This window comes from Myotis daubentonii, chromosome 13, assembly GCF_963259705.1.
Source record: "Myotis daubentonii chromosome 13, mMyoDau2.1, whole genome shotgun sequence".
NCBI lineage: Eukaryota > Metazoa > Chordata > Mammalia > Chiroptera > Vespertilionidae > Myotis > Myotis daubentonii.
Genome location: NC_081852.1, coordinates 31,493,056 through 31,509,520, shown reverse-complemented (window position 1 = coordinate 31,509,520; position 16,465 = coordinate 31,493,056). Strand labels below are relative to the sequence as shown.

The window sequence follows — 16,465 nt, the reverse complement described above, 5'->3', positions numbered from 1 at the left end:
TTTGACTTTTTTTTGAACCAGTTTTAACATCTGCCTAGTTCCCTCATTAAATAATAAGTTTAACAAAATCTTTAACATGTACATATTTGATATCTGTAAGGAAATTGTGGTTTTACCTTTTTAAAAAAAAAGATCCTTCACCTCAACGTAATTCTAATCATTGCTCACTTAATTTGTTGATATATAAGCAGTAATAATTCTAGAAAATATTAGATATGTCTAGATGTTGGGAAGCATGAGACTTGGTTGGAAAGTTTGTAAGGAGGACATGCTGATAAAAGGGAAGTGTGTGGAATTCTGACTTAGAGGAGACAAGGGAGTGTCGAAGGCAGTGCCCCTAATTATTCCCTGACCTTTCCAAACAAGCCTGTGCTTATGCAGACCCCCAGCTGAAAAGCCAGGCCACCTCTATTGCCCGCCTCCTTAGGCCTTTATTGGAATTTTTATCTTTAGATACAATCAGTAGGGCGAGTAATCTTGGGAGGACACATGTTTATATGGTACTCTAGGCCAGGGCATCCAGGGATTAAGCATAATTCCAATAAACATCCAGGGGTCTGCATGTGCACAACTGACCTTTAAATTGAGGGCTGATGTTTAACTGGAAGGCTGCTTTCTCCTTCCACAGCCTCCCACGCCCCTCACCCTTATCTTTTTCACCAAGCTGTCTCTGCCTCTCCTTAGTAGCTGAGCATCTTTGGGAACATTTAAGGGAATGTGAGCACAATGCAAAGTGTTTTTACAAGTATGTTGTGGTATACACACTTTGTAAGTACTTTTTTTGTTGTTGATGAGGCAACCATTTGTAAAACATTCAAAATAATTCCACAGTTCTCAAGCAGTAGTCTAATCATATATCTGACAAGGGACTTGTATCTAGAATATGTAAAGAACTTCTATTTATAATAATAAAAGCATAATATGCTAATTAGACCGGACAGCCAAACGACCTTCTGGTCGAAGCGGGGGCTGCAAGGGCCAAGCCCCTTGCACAAATTTTGCACATCAGGCCTCTAGTGACTAAATAAAAGACATCCCAATGAAGAAATGAGCAAAGGATCTAAACAGACATTACTCCAGAGAGGATTTAGACCTGGTCAGTAAGCACATGAAAAGATGACCAACATCATTAGCCATTAAGGAAATGCAATTAAAATATACCACAATGAGGTAACAACACTTCACACTCACTTGGATGGCCCTTAAGAAAGAAAACTAAGAAGTGCTGGTGAGGATGTAGAGAAATTAGAACCCTCATACATTGCTATGGAAATGTCAAATGGTGCAGCCACTTTGTTAAACATTGGACAGTTCCTCAAAAAGCTAAATGTAGAATTATCATATGACCCAGCAATTCCAGTCTTAGATATATACCAAAAAAAACTGGAAACAGGTACTCAAACAAATATTTGTACATGGATGTTCATAGAAGCTCTACTTACAAAGGCCAAAATGTAGAAACAGCCCAAAGGTACATCAATGGATAAGTGACATCAAAAGCACAAAATGTGGTAAGTGTAACGGAATATTACTCAGCCATAAAAAGGAACACAGTACTAATGCACACTATAATATAGGTGCACCTTAAAAATATGAGACCAAAAAGAAACCAGACACAAAAGGTCACCTATTGTATAAACAGACTGGTGGTTGCCAGGGATTGGGAGGAGGGAGGAACAAAGCATCATGCCTTCAGAGTTATAGGGTTTTCTTTGAGTGATGAAAATGTTTTGTAACTAGACAGAGGTGGTGCTCCTAGTCATATGGTTCATTAGATGTTAAGTCTGTCCCTTACCACCCTGCTTTGGAGATTTACAGTGCACATCAGCACTAGGCTAAGAAATCCTATCGTGAAAACATTTAAACTCAGCATTTCTGAGTCTCTCAGGTGTTTTTCAAAATGTAGGTCACAACCCATTAATAAAAATCAATTTAGTGGATCGGAATAGAAAATACTAAGCTGCATCAGTAAAGGTAAGCGTTATATTTCATTAAGCTTTTGTTTCAGTCACACACACATTATACTAAGACATGCTATCAAATATATTTCTTTCTAAGTCACCACCAGAAAACTGAAAACCACTATGAATACAACAAACAAATCTTACCTCACTTACCATATTATAGAATTCTAACTCTCTTGGGCCCCTTGGAGGTGGCTGTAGCTGTTTCAAAACTGTGCCATCTGGATGTTGCAAGATACCTATAGAACAAAAATTAGATACTGTATTTCTTAATGCTTTCGTAATAGTGTATCTTGCATCCTAGAATAGATTTAGATTTGTTCCTGAAGTTAGAGGTAAACGACTTTCATAAATTTAAGGGAAATTTTAAGATTCAACCAACATGTTTCAGTGCTTGTTCTATGCAAAGCACCAGAACACAAATTTTAAATAGCTTGGTTTTATTGTCTCCACAACTATTCCCTTATAGCTCCTTCAGACTTTCCAGGAGATGTCAATTTATAGTTAAACAAGAAGCAAGTTAAAAGCAGTAGCAAAAATCAATCTCACTTTTATAGAGAAAAAAATGTTAACGGTGGACCAATATGAATCTTCTACTTTGTAATTTCTTATAAGTTTCTCTCATCTGTTATAAGAAAGCACATTTTTTTTTTCTTGATTCAGATGTACTGTGTATAGTTGCAAAGATAGAATGAGGGCATCTAGCCAACGGGAAAGTGGGGCACCAAGTCAGAAGCAGGAAGGGGCACCTTTTTATAATCAGCCCACTCAAATAAGGAGCCTTTTTCTAAAGTCATGTCCTAGCACTGGCCCTGTCCCTATACCATGAAGGCTCATTCCCAAAAGTATGTTAAAATCTTAAATGTTCATATATTGAGTTTTCATGAAATCATGTTAGTTAGAATATAATACCAAGTCCAAATAAATCTATTTAAAACTTTGATAAAATATGCCACTTAATTTCTAAAGCTGTTGCCAAGTGTCAGGAATTTTTAATCATAATAAAAATGCAAAAATTAATCAACAGAAGCAGAGAGTCTCAATTTAAGATTGCAGTAATTAAGTTGTTTTAATACCTGGATATAGAATAGGTAAATATAAACCCATGTGGATAAGATTGGTTGGTAAGCAGTCAAAGGACCTGGAGACTTTAAGAAATAGTCTAATATAACTGAAAATTAGTGAAGAGAAAGTCTAATTCTGAAGGTTAGGATATGTAGAACAAGAAAGACCTTCACTCCCATGATTGAGAGACATTTTCTATGAGCCAATGAAGAGTGAAAGATAAAAAGAAACCTTGATGAACTCAATTCCAGAAGGTGGCAAACATGGAGCATTCAGAAATGAGAGAACCATGGCAGCTTCTCTTCCTTGGGACAGGCACCTAGTCTACATACAGGTGCACCTGCCATTAAACACATTTTGACAGGCAAGCAAAAATCAGCTTGACTATACACAACAATGTGTGGTAGCAGGATGGATTAGAGACAATAGTTCTAACAGATTGCTTGGTCCAGCAATTCTCCCACACTACTCACTCTGCAACACATCCCATCTAATTTTTCAGAAAAAGTAGCCATGTAAGAGAATATGGTAATCACAGGCATTCACGCTGTGAATGAATTCCAGAATCCAAAAATAAACGAACAGTATTTTAAACTGCAGACAAATCCCTCCCACCTGAAAAAGTATCAAGATTTTAAAAGGGGGGGGGGGGGGGGAGAGAGGAGAGACTGAGCCAATAACAGAAATACTAAATCTAAGACTGTAGCCCAGCATCAGCTTAACTAAATTCTAGGAAGAATATGGCTTATCAGCCTCTTACCTTAACAGAGGAAAGGACTTATACTCTATGTGGGGAAAAAAAATTCCCTGCTGTTCTTTAAATAAAATGTGAAAAAGTCCAATAAAAAAAATCAATAAAACGTGATGCATAATCAAGAGAAAACAAAGTCAACTGACAAACACAGAAGTTGACAGATGACCAAGTAATTTTAATCAGCAAACAAAGATGTTAAAATGATTATAAACATGTAAAAAAGTTATAGGAAAAAATGACTATAAATGCTGAATAGATGAGGTATTTCATCGATTGGGAAACACTAATTGTGTTCAGGAGAGAAACAGAAATTGTAAAAAAGATCTAAAGCAGAGAGTTAAACAGGAATACTGGGGGGAAAAAATCCTTTGGCAAATCAGCCTCTCTAAACATAAGATTACTAGAGGCCCGGTGCACAAAATTCATGCACTTGGGGGGGGGGTCCCTCAGCCCAGCCTGCACCCTCTCACAGTCCACAGTCCAGGAGCCCTCAGGGGATGTCCGACTGATGGCTTAGGCCCACTCTCTGCCTAAGCTATCAGTTGGACATCCTTAGCACTGCCGTGGAGGTGGGAGAGGCTGTGAGCCTGCCTCAGGGCTTCTGGCTGAGCAGCGCTCCCCCTGTGGGAGTGCACTGACCACCAGGGGGCAGCTCCTACATTGAGCGTCTGCCCCCTGGTGGTCAGTGCGTGTCATAATGACTGGTCGTTCCATTCAACCAATCAAAGCGTAATATGCTGTTTGGTCAATTTGCATATTAGCCTTTTACTATCCTAAATAATAAAAGCCTAATATGCTAAGTGTCCGGGCGTCCGTTCAACCAATCAAAGCGTAATATGCTAATGATATGCTAAGGCCACTCAATCGCTTGCTATCATGTGCACTGACCACCAGGGGGCAGATGCTCCAACCGGTATAGGTTAGCTTGCTGTTGGGGTAAGGACTGAGCGAGGCAGGCCAGACATGCCCTGGAGCCCTCCTGTGGTCCCTCCCCAAGCCCGATCGTGCACCTGGCCTGTGCCCCCTCACAATCTGGGACCTCTTGGGGGATGTCAGAGAGCCGGTTTCAGCCTGATCCTACAGGCCAGGCCAAGGGACCCCAGTGGTGCACAAATTGGTATAGGATAACAGAGGAATTTCAAGCCCACAGAGCACTGAAAGTGTATTAGTCTGCTCAGGCTTCCATAATAAAATACCATGGACATATGGTTTAAACAGCAAATATTTATTTTCTCACAGTTCTAGAGGCTAAAAGTCCCAGTTCAAGGTGCCAACCAATTTGGCTCCTGGTAAGAGCTGTATTCCTGGATTGTAGCCTTCTCACTTTGCTCTCACATTGTAGGGGAGAAGGGAATGAGGGAGAGGAGGAGTGGGAGGGGGGCAGGGAAGAGGGTGAGAGTGAGAGAGAAAACACGCTCTCATGTCTCTTTTTATAAGAACAAGAATCCCACTCGATCATGCCTCCACCCTTGTGACCTCATTAATCTTAATTACCTCCGTTAAAGCCCTATCTCCAAATATAATCGTATTGGGGGTTGTTTTTATAACATATGAATTTTAGGGAACACAACATTCAGTCCATAACAGAATGTAACCATAACAACTACAAAATTCAAACTTGTTTCTACTGACTAAACTGGTTCAATCACCAACATTAATAGTCTAGCAGAACAGATATTTTAATTTCAGGCAAAAATACTGTTTGCATAAGTTGTTTAAATCCTACACATAATGTCTAGAATTTAATAAAAAAAATGATAAGACAAATGAAAAGGCAAGGGTAAAAAATCACTGTCAAAAGATAATGCAACAAATAGAACAGTTTGAGGTGACACTGATGTTGTAATTATCAAAGAAGCTTAAAATAACCATAACTAATATGTTAAAGGTTATAACAGAAAAGGTAGTAGACAGATGCATGAAAAGATAAGGAATTTCAGTAGAGAGGAATTTTGAGTAAATAGAATATTAGTAATAAAAGACATATAACAGAGACAAAAATGCTTTCTATGGGCTCATCAGTAGACACAAAGTAGCAGAGGAAGGAATCAGTGAATTTAATGACAGGTTAACAGAAACTACTCAAACTGAAACACAAGAAGGAAAAAAAAGAAAGAAAGTAGAAAACAATCAGAAGAAAGTACCCACAAAATCTGTGGAATATCAGTCTGAGAAAACTATCATTAGAATTCCACCCCCTCTTCCCTAAAACATGAACAACAGTATCAGACAACTTGGCCATACTGACAAAGAATGCTACATAGAACAAATTACATGTTTTTTCCTGGACAAATGGAACATCTACCAAGACTTACCACATGCTGGACGATAAAATCGAAAGGAATTAAAATCACATAGAGATTATTCTCTGACCATAATGGAAATAACACTAACATATTTGGAAAAATACCAAATAGAATAAAGGTAAATACACTTCTATTTAATCCATGAATCAAAATTCAGAAGGGATAAATATTAGAAAATATTTTTTGCTAAATGATAATGAAAACTAAACATATCAAAATTTGTGTAATGCAGCTAAAAAATACTGCTTAGTGCTTAGTGGAAAATGTGTCATTTTAAATGCTTGTATTAGAAAAGTAAAAAGAAGGTTCCAGCCTGGACGGCATGACTCAGTGGCTGAGCCTTGACCTATGAACCAGGCAGTTGTGGTTCGATTCCCGATTCCTGATTCCCGGTCGGGGCACATGCCTGGGTTTCGGGCTCGGCATTCAGGAAACAGCCAATCAATGATTCTCTCTCATCATTGATGTTTCTACCTCTCTCTCCCTCTCCCTTCCTCTCTCTGAAATCAATAAAAATATATTTTTTACAAAAAAAAAATTTTTAATGGTTCCAACCTAAAATGCTGGAAAAAGAACATATTGACCCCAAATAACTGGAAAGACGGGAGCCAAAATAAATAAATAAATAAATAAGGACAATGGAGAAATGCCAATGAAATTAAAAGGTTCTCTGATAAACCTCTAGCTAAACAGATCAAGAAAAGAAAAAGCAAACATAAATTCCCATTACCAGGAATAAATAAAAGATAACAGTACAAATCCTACAAACATTAAGCATAAGAGAATTATGAACTTCACACCAATAAACCCAAAAACTTAGGCGAAATGAATACTTTCCTTTAGAGACTAATTATTAAAATTGACACAAGAAGAAATGGAAAATCTGAGTTGACCCATGTCTACAAAAAACACTGAATTCAAAATTTTAAATATCCGGAGGCAATCATAGGCTGAAATACTTCACTAGCAAATTCTATCAAACATTTAGAAAAAAAATAATACCAATCTTACCAAATTTGTTCAGAAAAACAGAAAAATAGTAAACAATTCCCCACATATTTTGTGAAGCCAACATATTCTTGATTTTTTAAAACCCCAACAAAGGCTTAAAAAAAATTACAGACCATTCTCTCAAATGAACATAGTCACAGAAATCTTTAATAAAACATTAGTAAACCTAATCCAGTAATATATACAGGGTAATTTATCATGACCATGTGGACTTTATTCCAGGAATGCAAGGTTCATTTAAATATTTCAAAATTAGTAAGTATGTTGATGTTTTGAGGAGACAGGAGTCTCAATGAGAAAAAAAGGAGACACAAATACAGAAGAAGCAAAGAAGAACCCTGCAGTATTAGCTTTAAATTATAGGTAAATATAAACTCAAATTTTTAAGAATACAAAATTATGTACTTCTTAGTCCAATCTGCTGAGAAGACAAACAGCAACTACACACAAGGAGCAATGATATACCCAGTGCTCGATCTTAGTTTTAAACACCATTTACCCCTAAAGGAACCAGATTTCTTGAAGAAAAATTGGCTCATTCCAGGGCTGGGACAGGGAAAGTATAAGATGAACATCAAACATCTTATTATGGCAGAAAGTGAGAAAATGCTTTCAAAGAAAAAAAAAAGGGAAATGTTTAAAAGACGCAGGAGCCAGCTTGAGAAAGTTCCCACTGCCCAAATCTGGGACAACATGAGCATCAAAATGAGCAGCAACAATAATGACTAAGATCTATCCATGGAAGTTTGAAAAGACTATTAGTCAAACCTAATAATGAATGAATGAATGAATGAATGAGAAAGAGGGGGGGAGGGGAGGAAGGAAGGAAGGGAGGGAGGGAGGAAGGAAGGAAGGAAGGAAGAAAGAAAGGAAGGAGAAAAAAGAAAGAGGAGACAAGGGAAACTAAAGGAAAATACCAACTAACAAATGTAACAGGAATGACTGAATATTACCATTCTGCAACTATCATAGCAATAAGTAAGTTGGTCAGATATTGTCAATGGATGCTTTTAACACTGCGTGAAAACTTTGATTAGGAACAGGATATTTAACAGTCTCAAAATATTCCTCTAAATAATTACTTCATTACAATAGGAAAAATGAAAACTTTACAGTGGAAAATATGGCAGACAACACTTACCCAGGAAATCAAAGTTACATCCAGTAATGCAACTGACATTCTGTGTCTTATAATATGATGGTCCAAGAATACAACATAACTAATATATATTTTATCAACAATGCATTTATCTGAATCCAATCATGAGACAACAGCCTGACAAACTTAATTTATAGGATATTCTAAAAACCCATATGCGCCCTAACCGGTTTGGCTCAGTGGATAGAGCGTCAGCCTGTGGACTCTCAAGGGTCCCGGGTTCAATTCCGGTCAAGGGCATGTACCTTGGTTTCAGGTACATCCCCAGTGGGGGGTGTGCAGGAGGCAGCTGATTGATGTTTCTCTCTCATCAATGTTTCTAACTCTCTATCCCTCTACCTTCCTCTCTGCAAAATAATCAATAAAATATATTTTAAAAAAATAAAATAAAAACCCATATGCCTATACTGTTCTGCCGGGAGCCGGTCCATCCTTGCTGTTTCAAGGGACCTGGCATATATAGCATACGGTTCTTAATATGTTTGCTCACCTTCTTGGCGCTGTGTTTTAACCAAGGTCACCTCTCTGAGAAAGGTTGAATCCCCAGGTAGGGATTTTCCCCTGAAGTTAGGGAGGGAATAAAACCTCTTAACTAAGTGCCAGGCGGGTAATTAATCATTTTAACTACGAACAATCATGCTTAAGCTACATAATCTTTACTCCCTGGAATGGAGATAAGAAACACCCTAACCTTTGGAATAGAGATTGATAGGATTGGAATCAACTGGTATAAATACAGATGCAACAAGACAACAACAGACAGAATTCAGAACACAGAACCTACACAGAACGTTCTCTAGAGACAGAAGAACTTCGCTGGAGAGAACATGGCAAAAGATCCTGGACTGAACCTGACTACAGAAATTGGCAGGAGAACCTGACTAGAACCTGGTGACTGAACCCGGCTGGAGAACCTGGATAGAACCTGGCTGGAGAACCTAGCGAGGGAACATGGCTACAGAACCTGGCTGGAGATCCTAACCAGAACTTCGCTGGAGATCCAGACCAGAACTTGGCTGGAGATCCTGGCTAGAGATCCTGGCTAGGCTGCTGATCAACTGAACGCTGTCTCCGTGTCATTCCTTCTTCGCCGACTCCGTCCACACCTTTGGGGACCCCTGGACCTGCTGGGGTTGGACCCCGGCACTGTTCAACTATTTCATGGTTATGAAAAATAAAGAAAAGATAAAAAACTGCTCCAAATGCCTATGGAGTCATAACAACTAAGTGCAATGTGTGATCCTGGATGGGGGTAAATTGCTATAAACGGATATTATAGGATAATGGTAAAAGCCAAATGTTGAATATTCTGAACTTGATAATTGTCTCATGATTAAGAAAACATTCTTTTCTTAAAAGAGACATACACTTAGTTATTTAGAGGGAAGGAATCATGATGCTTATAAGTTAGTCTTAAATGGTTCTGCAAAATCATTATCATACACCACAGAAAATGATATGTAGATTCAAAACAGATACAAAAGCAATATGTAGATTCAAAGCAGATACAAAATCTTATTACGTTTCTTGTGAAAAATGATATGTTGATTTAAAATCTATAAGGAAATGCAAAGGTCCAGAAAAAGTCAAGATAACCTTGAAAACAAAGTGGAATGCTTACTGTTCAGTACATCAAGACTTATTCTAAAGCAACTTGAATCAAGACAGTGAGATATTATTTCTAGGATTAACAAATCAGTGAAAGTAAATACATGAAAGTCCAAAAGCAAATCCAGATGACTGACTGAAAAGAATGGGGTATATGTGCACAATGGAATACAACTGAGTTATGAGGAAGCTGTCCATGAACTGATATTAGTGACTTCTAGGATATACTGTTAAGTTTAAAAAACAAAATACAAAACAATATATACAGCACACTGTTTTTTGTTTTGAAAAGAGAAATGAGAAGACCTATATAGATCTGCTTCTTTCTGTAACAAAAACAGAAATGAAAAATCAAAACACAATAAACTGGTTACCTACAAGGGATGCTAAGGAATGGGGTACAGTGATAGGGAATGGCGTGACACTTCTGATATACCTTTATGTAAAGTTTGACTTTTTTAATAGGCTTTCAAAAATATCTAGCTAAATAAACTAAGAACTAAGTTTAAACAGAAACATGAAGAACTAAGTTTAAACAGAAACAAATGAATCCAACTGTACTTCAAAAGAACATGACCATAGAGAAGGGGGAGCTAAAAATAAACCCCCAAAAGCCCTAATCCAAATAACTTTTTAAGAGTTTCCAACCACATACCCTCGGTATAAGGGAAAGTATCAATATGAAATGCTGCTTATTAACATAGAGGGAGTGGTAGAACCAGAAGAAAATACTAATTTTTCCACTAGAAAAATTATTAGGCAAAAATCAGTAATAGATGCCAAATCTAGGGGTAAAGTATGATGAAGATCCGGATATCTGTATGATCTTAAAATTAAAACATTTCCCCACAGATGCTTATTAGTTGAAAGGGGGAAAATATTAACAATATACTGGAGAAGCCACACCAAACTTGGGCCAGATGATCAAAATTAATAATGGGCAGATGGACATTGTGAGCCTCCAGATGTGATACCCTAAAGAGGATACACTAGGCCCTGGCAGGTGTGGCTTAGTTGGTTGGACCTCGATCTGTGCACAGAAAGGTTGCTGGCTTGATTCTCCACAATGACGCATGCCCTGATTACGGGCACAATCCCACGTAGGGGACATGCAGGAGACAGCAGATGGATGCCTCGCTCTCACATCATGTTTCTCTTTCTCCCTCTCCCTTCCTCTCTCTAAACATCAATAAAAAATGTTTAAAAAATAAATAGGATACACTTGTATAATATTCCAACCAGAAATGCATTACCTGAATTTCATCATGAGAACCCATCAGAAATCCAAATTAAAGAATATCTCATAAATAACTAGCCTATGTTCTTAAAAAATGACAATGTTATAAAAAAACAAAGGCTGGGGAACTAATACAAATTAGAGGAATCTAAGAGACATGACAACTAAATGCAATAAATGATCCTGAACTAGATCCTGTGAAGACAAAAACAAATACGATGAAAGACATTATTGGAACAGCTGAAAAATTGGAATATGGACTACAGATTAGATAAGAGCACTGTTAAACTGCCTATCCTATATAATAAAAGCCTAATATGCAAACTGTCCCTGGACCCAGAAGTTCGACCAGGGGCGGGGCCAGCTGGCCCCTTCCCCCACTCCTCCCCCTCCCCCCTCTGGCCAGACTATCGGCAGCAGCAGCAGTTTCTAGGGACCCTACCTGTGCACAAATTTCATAGACTGGGCCTCTAGTATTTTATAAATGTGCTGTAGTTACATATATATACACTTAAGTAAATAGTTCAGGAAAAAAATAAATGCATAGTCAAAAATTCAGAAAAATGTTAAGTTCTCTGTATTATTCTTACAACTTTTCTGTAAGTTTGAAATTATTTTAAGTCAACTAGTTTCAGAGGATATTTAATAAAATAAACCAGTAAATTACAAAAGTTGTGGGTTTTTCCCCAAAAACAGTATCAGCTTGAATCCCTTTTCCCTGTAGACTACCTTATTCTATATCCTAAAGTGGACCAGGGCACAAATATGAGATATCAACTATTTGTTTAAATCTTTAAGGACTTCTGAAAGAAATTAATGGTACATGTTATATATTAAAACAAAAAGGACTTTATGCTAACTTGGGTGAAGTTTGGGAATTTAAATTGCTAACAATTACACATTTGTGAAACTTTCCTACAGAAAGAGTTATACAATATGCAATGTATACAAGAATGTTTAATACATAACAAAATGATAAAAATATAAAAATCCAACACAAGAGGAATAAATTGTGATATATCTACACTACAGAATACAACACAATTTTTTAAAAGAATTAAGTATATCCTAGGTACAAAAATATGGATATACTTACATGATGAAATACAGACTAGAAACAAAAAGTTGCTTATATATGTTGATAAGAAAAGTCTGAAATGTGTTATGTGTTTATGTATGTCCCCAGAAACAAAGGCTTGAAAGGATACACCAGAAATAGTTACCAGCTATTGCAGTTGAGAGAACAGGGGGAAGGGTACTACTATACTGTTTTACTCCTTGAAATTTTTTCCCTAAAAGATCATGTACTACTTTTACAATTAAAAAAACAACAACTATTGTTCTTAGAAAAATTCAATGTACTTTGATGAAATAGGATGTGAGTGAAGAACATAAAATATAACTAATATCAGAACTATAAAATACTATCACTTAACTATACCAAGATCTATTTTTCTGTTCAAGTACTGTTATGCTATTGGTTCCATGTTCTTAATTTTTAATTTAACAAAGGCAATGTCGATGTAAAAAACATCCAAACCGGTAGAGAATTTTTATGTGTTCATTCAAGCCAAAACTGATGACAATTGCTGGGAAGCAAGATTTCAAATACTCTGAAGAGTGGCAATTTTCAGTTTCTTTTATGTATTTGAAATTAAGGAAGATTACATAAAGGAGGAAGAAAGCAAGGAGAGAATTATAGGACAGTTAACAAGAGTACGTGCTCTCTAGACTAGAGGGTGGTTATTTAAAAAATGTGTTAATCTTAACAAAAAAACAATGGACAGGGCTTGCTTAAGGCAAAGATAAATCTTTTACTAAAGTTATACACCTACCATGACCTGCCCAGTTAGGAATTTATGATCAGATTACACTGTTAGGTTACTTTCCTGAACAGTTTTTTCATTCACACCAACAACTCCTTTTTGAAAATCACTAAGATACCAATCCTAAATCGGAAAACTCTGGTTACGCACCAATAGTAACAAACATTTTAGACAAATATTCACACAAGGTTTTTAAGAAAGTTTATTCTGAGAATGTCAGTTGACAGCCAAACCAAACTATGACCTACATGATATACTTGACAACTCTTACGTGCTTTGTTATAGTAGAGAGACATAAATTCTTGAGCTCTGAATTACTGACCATCTTGTTATGCATTTTAGGAGTAGGGAAGATTGTCATAGTGTCCTTTCACTAACAATATAAGCAAGACTGTGTAAATAAATGAGAATTAAATTCATCAAATATTTATTAAATAGCATAGTATGTTTGAGGTATTGTGTACTAGTCTTACAAAAATGAAAACAGTTTATTTTAAGTTGAATGGACTCCTTCCTCTAGAATCTAAATTACTCTCTTACTTAGGTAATTTGGGTGACAAATTCTTCAGCCACTGTTCCCAATGTAGTTGTCAGTCACATTCAAGGTACATTTGTAATGAGTCAGAGACAAGTCTCTGAATAGGCTATTACATACTTTGATAAGCAGTGGTTCCAGTCTTAAGTGACAATCATCGAAGATTGTGCTTATCTTGGGGTTTTTTTGCTTATCTCTTCTCCTTTACCCAGAAGTCGATTTCTAGGTACCCTTAGGAAACAATGATTTATTCGGGCCTCTAGAATAGTGTATTGGGAATATTATCATTACAATTATCAATATAAATCAATAGGTATACATCTATTAGCAATACTCCTTAAGTACTCTCAAATTCTCATTACCTTAAGTGACACAGGAGGCTATAGGCTAAGCATCTTGAGAACGCTGTTTCCTTACATCTATATACACACCTTGAGAATGATACTTATTTCCTTCTCTGGTGTACTAAAGGACCGGGCAATTTTCACATGACACTCCCCTCCGGAGTTTAGCTGAGCCCCACGCCCAAGGCTGTGGGGACACGCAGGTCTGGTCTCCAACCTCACGGAACTCGCAATTGAGTGGGGAGAAAGGCACACAAACTACACGACACTATCATTAATGCCAACTTTCAACAAAGGAAAAGTAGGTAAAGACAGACGTAGTGGGCAGTGTCGCTCAGCGAGAAATAACCTACATTCAAACGAGTGAGTGCCCGTCCATTTTCCACCATCTTTACCTCCAAGCACAATACACGGTGGGGAAAGCCGTCCCGAGGCAGGACCCGAGGTTTCTGCCTCCTAACACACAGCAGCTGTGTGACTTCAGGCTTGTCACTTAACCAGACCTAACCAGCCTCAGTTACTCTGACTAAAAATGACAGCATTACCTACCCGGCCTAAACCCAAATCATCTTACCAGCATACACCAAATTGTCTCCAGTGGCTTCCAGGTCTAAGACCTGCCTAACTCGCCCACGCATCCATCAGACGCCCCAGTTCATTGTGGCCCAGGAAACCAGTGTGAGTAAGCTAGGTGCGTTCGAGTTCCTACACTGAACTTGAAATCATCAAGAGAAAAAAATAACAACAAAAAAAAAACGGAGACAGGCCCTGTATTGTGCTTTAACCGTGTGTGTGTAGGGGCGGGGAGGATATTCCACATGCCCTGATACAGCCTTATGAAAAGATGATCAAGAATAACTGAAGGTCTGGCCCGTGGGCCGTTCTAGCACAGCAGCGGGCTGTTGGTTCCTAACAGGAATCCGAGTTTCTGCTCCAGGAACCAAGCCTCCCGGAGAAATCTACCAGATTATCAGAAAAACCTCCCCAGGGGCAGGGAGGGATCCCGGATAAGACAAGCGCTCGCTCTCTCCCTCTCTCTCTCTCTGCCCCAGGTTTTCCCCTACCCTCCAGCTAGGCACTGCAAAAAGCACTAGATTAGCATCATCTGCATCTCATTCCTTCCCTGTTGCAATCGCTACCCGCTCATAATAAACAGACCTCGTGCTCGGGGGGAGCATTTACTTCCCCATCCAGCCCAATTAAAGTTCCTTATTTTCTCCAACAACGCCGCCTCCAATCAACACGCGCCCTCCCTGGGGAGGAGGCCAGGCACTCCGCCCTCTCCCCCGCCACCTCCAGCTGCCAGCCCGGCGCCCCACGCCCTGGGATCGCCCCACTTTTCGGGACCCCGCGCGGCCCGGGTCGCGAGGCTCCGGGGGAGGGCGGAAGAGGCCCGCGCGCGGACCAGGGGGGCGTCCAGCCGGCCCCGGGCTCCCGCAGCCCCGCGCCGCCCCCACTTACCCACTTTGTCCTTCCCGTACATGTGCCCGGCCACCTGATGCGAGAGGGGCACGCAGCCGTTGAGGAAGCGGAGCGTGCCGCCCGCCGGTTTCGGGGTGCTCTCGGAGTCCGCCTCGCTCGCCGGTGGGGTCCGCACATCTGGGGGGCCGGGCGCCTCGAGCCGAAGGGGGGACGGTGGCTCCGTTGCCATCACGGAAAGCCGAAGCGGTAGCGGCGGCGAGGGCAGAGGGGGAGAGATCGGGCGGAGGGAGAGGGCGCTGGAGGACCGGGGGTCGCTCAGGCTCGGCCGCGAGGAGGCCCGGGGGTTCCCGCGGCGGGTGCCCGCTGAGGCCCGGGGAGGGGGCCCATGACGCCGCGGAGGCGCGGGCGCTGCCCTCCCAACTGCCGGCGGAGCGCGGCTGCCGGCTCCGCTGCTGTGCCGCCGCGGTCGCCAGCCCCGGAGACGGAACCCAGGGGAGGAGCGGCGGCGGCGGCGGCGCCCCGCGCTCCCTGGGGCCTGACGGCGACGGCGGCCCCACCTCCCGCGTCCCCGCCCCTCCGCCGTCCTCCAGTCCCCGCGGCCGCGGCGCGCGCGTCAGCGCCGCCCGCTTCGCCGCCGCGAGCCTCCGACTGCGCGGTCCGCGGCCGCCGCCGCCACTGAGCATGCCCGGAGGCCGCCGCCGGACCCCCTGGCCGGGGCGCGCACACTCGCTGTCCCCCACTCGCCACCCCCGGGTGGGCGTTTGGAGGCCGTGGCTGCGGTGGCGCTTTCATTCATTCGGGGCGCGTTTCAGCGCTCCCCGGGGTTGGCCCCCGGCGCCGCGGGCTCCCAGGAGAGTTGGGCGGCCGCTGCCGCGCCCAGGGTGGCTGGGAGGCCACCCCTACCCTGCATCCTCTCCCTGCCGCTCCCACCCCACACAGAAACGATAGTCAGGACAGGCAGCGCCTCAGAAGACGCGCCTTCAAAACACCCTGCAAGTTCATCCTAGCCCAGTGGTTCTCAACCTTCTGGCCCTTTAAATACAGTTCCTCACGTTGTGACCCAACCATAAAATTATTTTCGTTGCTACTTCATAACTGTCATGTTGCGACTGTTATGAATCGTAAATATCTGATATGCAGGATGGTCTTAGGCGACCCCTGTGAAAGGGTTGTTCGACCGCCCAAACGGCTCGCGACCCACAGGTTGAGAACCGCTGTTAGCCCCTCGCCGCAA

The 16,465-nt window shown here is 40.8% G+C and overlaps 1 protein-coding gene across 5 annotated transcripts in view; it reads right to left on the bottom strand.

Annotated features, from left to right (window-relative positions):
- IPMK (inositol polyphosphate multikinase) overlaps positions 1-16,237 on the bottom strand; it is a 32,567-nt gene extending 16,330 nt beyond the window's left edge. Inside the window, exons 1-2 of one of the 5 annotated variants that reach the window (XM_059662673.1) lie at positions 15,271-16,237; positions 2,109-2,203 (exon numbers count right to left, since the gene is read on the bottom strand). In XM_059662673.1, coding sequence (XP_059518656.1) covers positions 2,109-2,203; positions 15,271-15,460 — 285 coding nt within the window. In that variant the 5' untranslated portion in view covers positions 15,461-16,237. Of the gene's footprint in view, positions 1-2,108; positions 2,204-14,383; positions 14,528-15,270 lie in introns of those variants that run through there. The other 4 variants (XM_059662671.1, XM_059662672.1, XM_059662674.1 and 1 more) reach the window with 4 other exon arrangements.
- Positions 16,238-16,465: the final 228 nt, after the last annotated feature.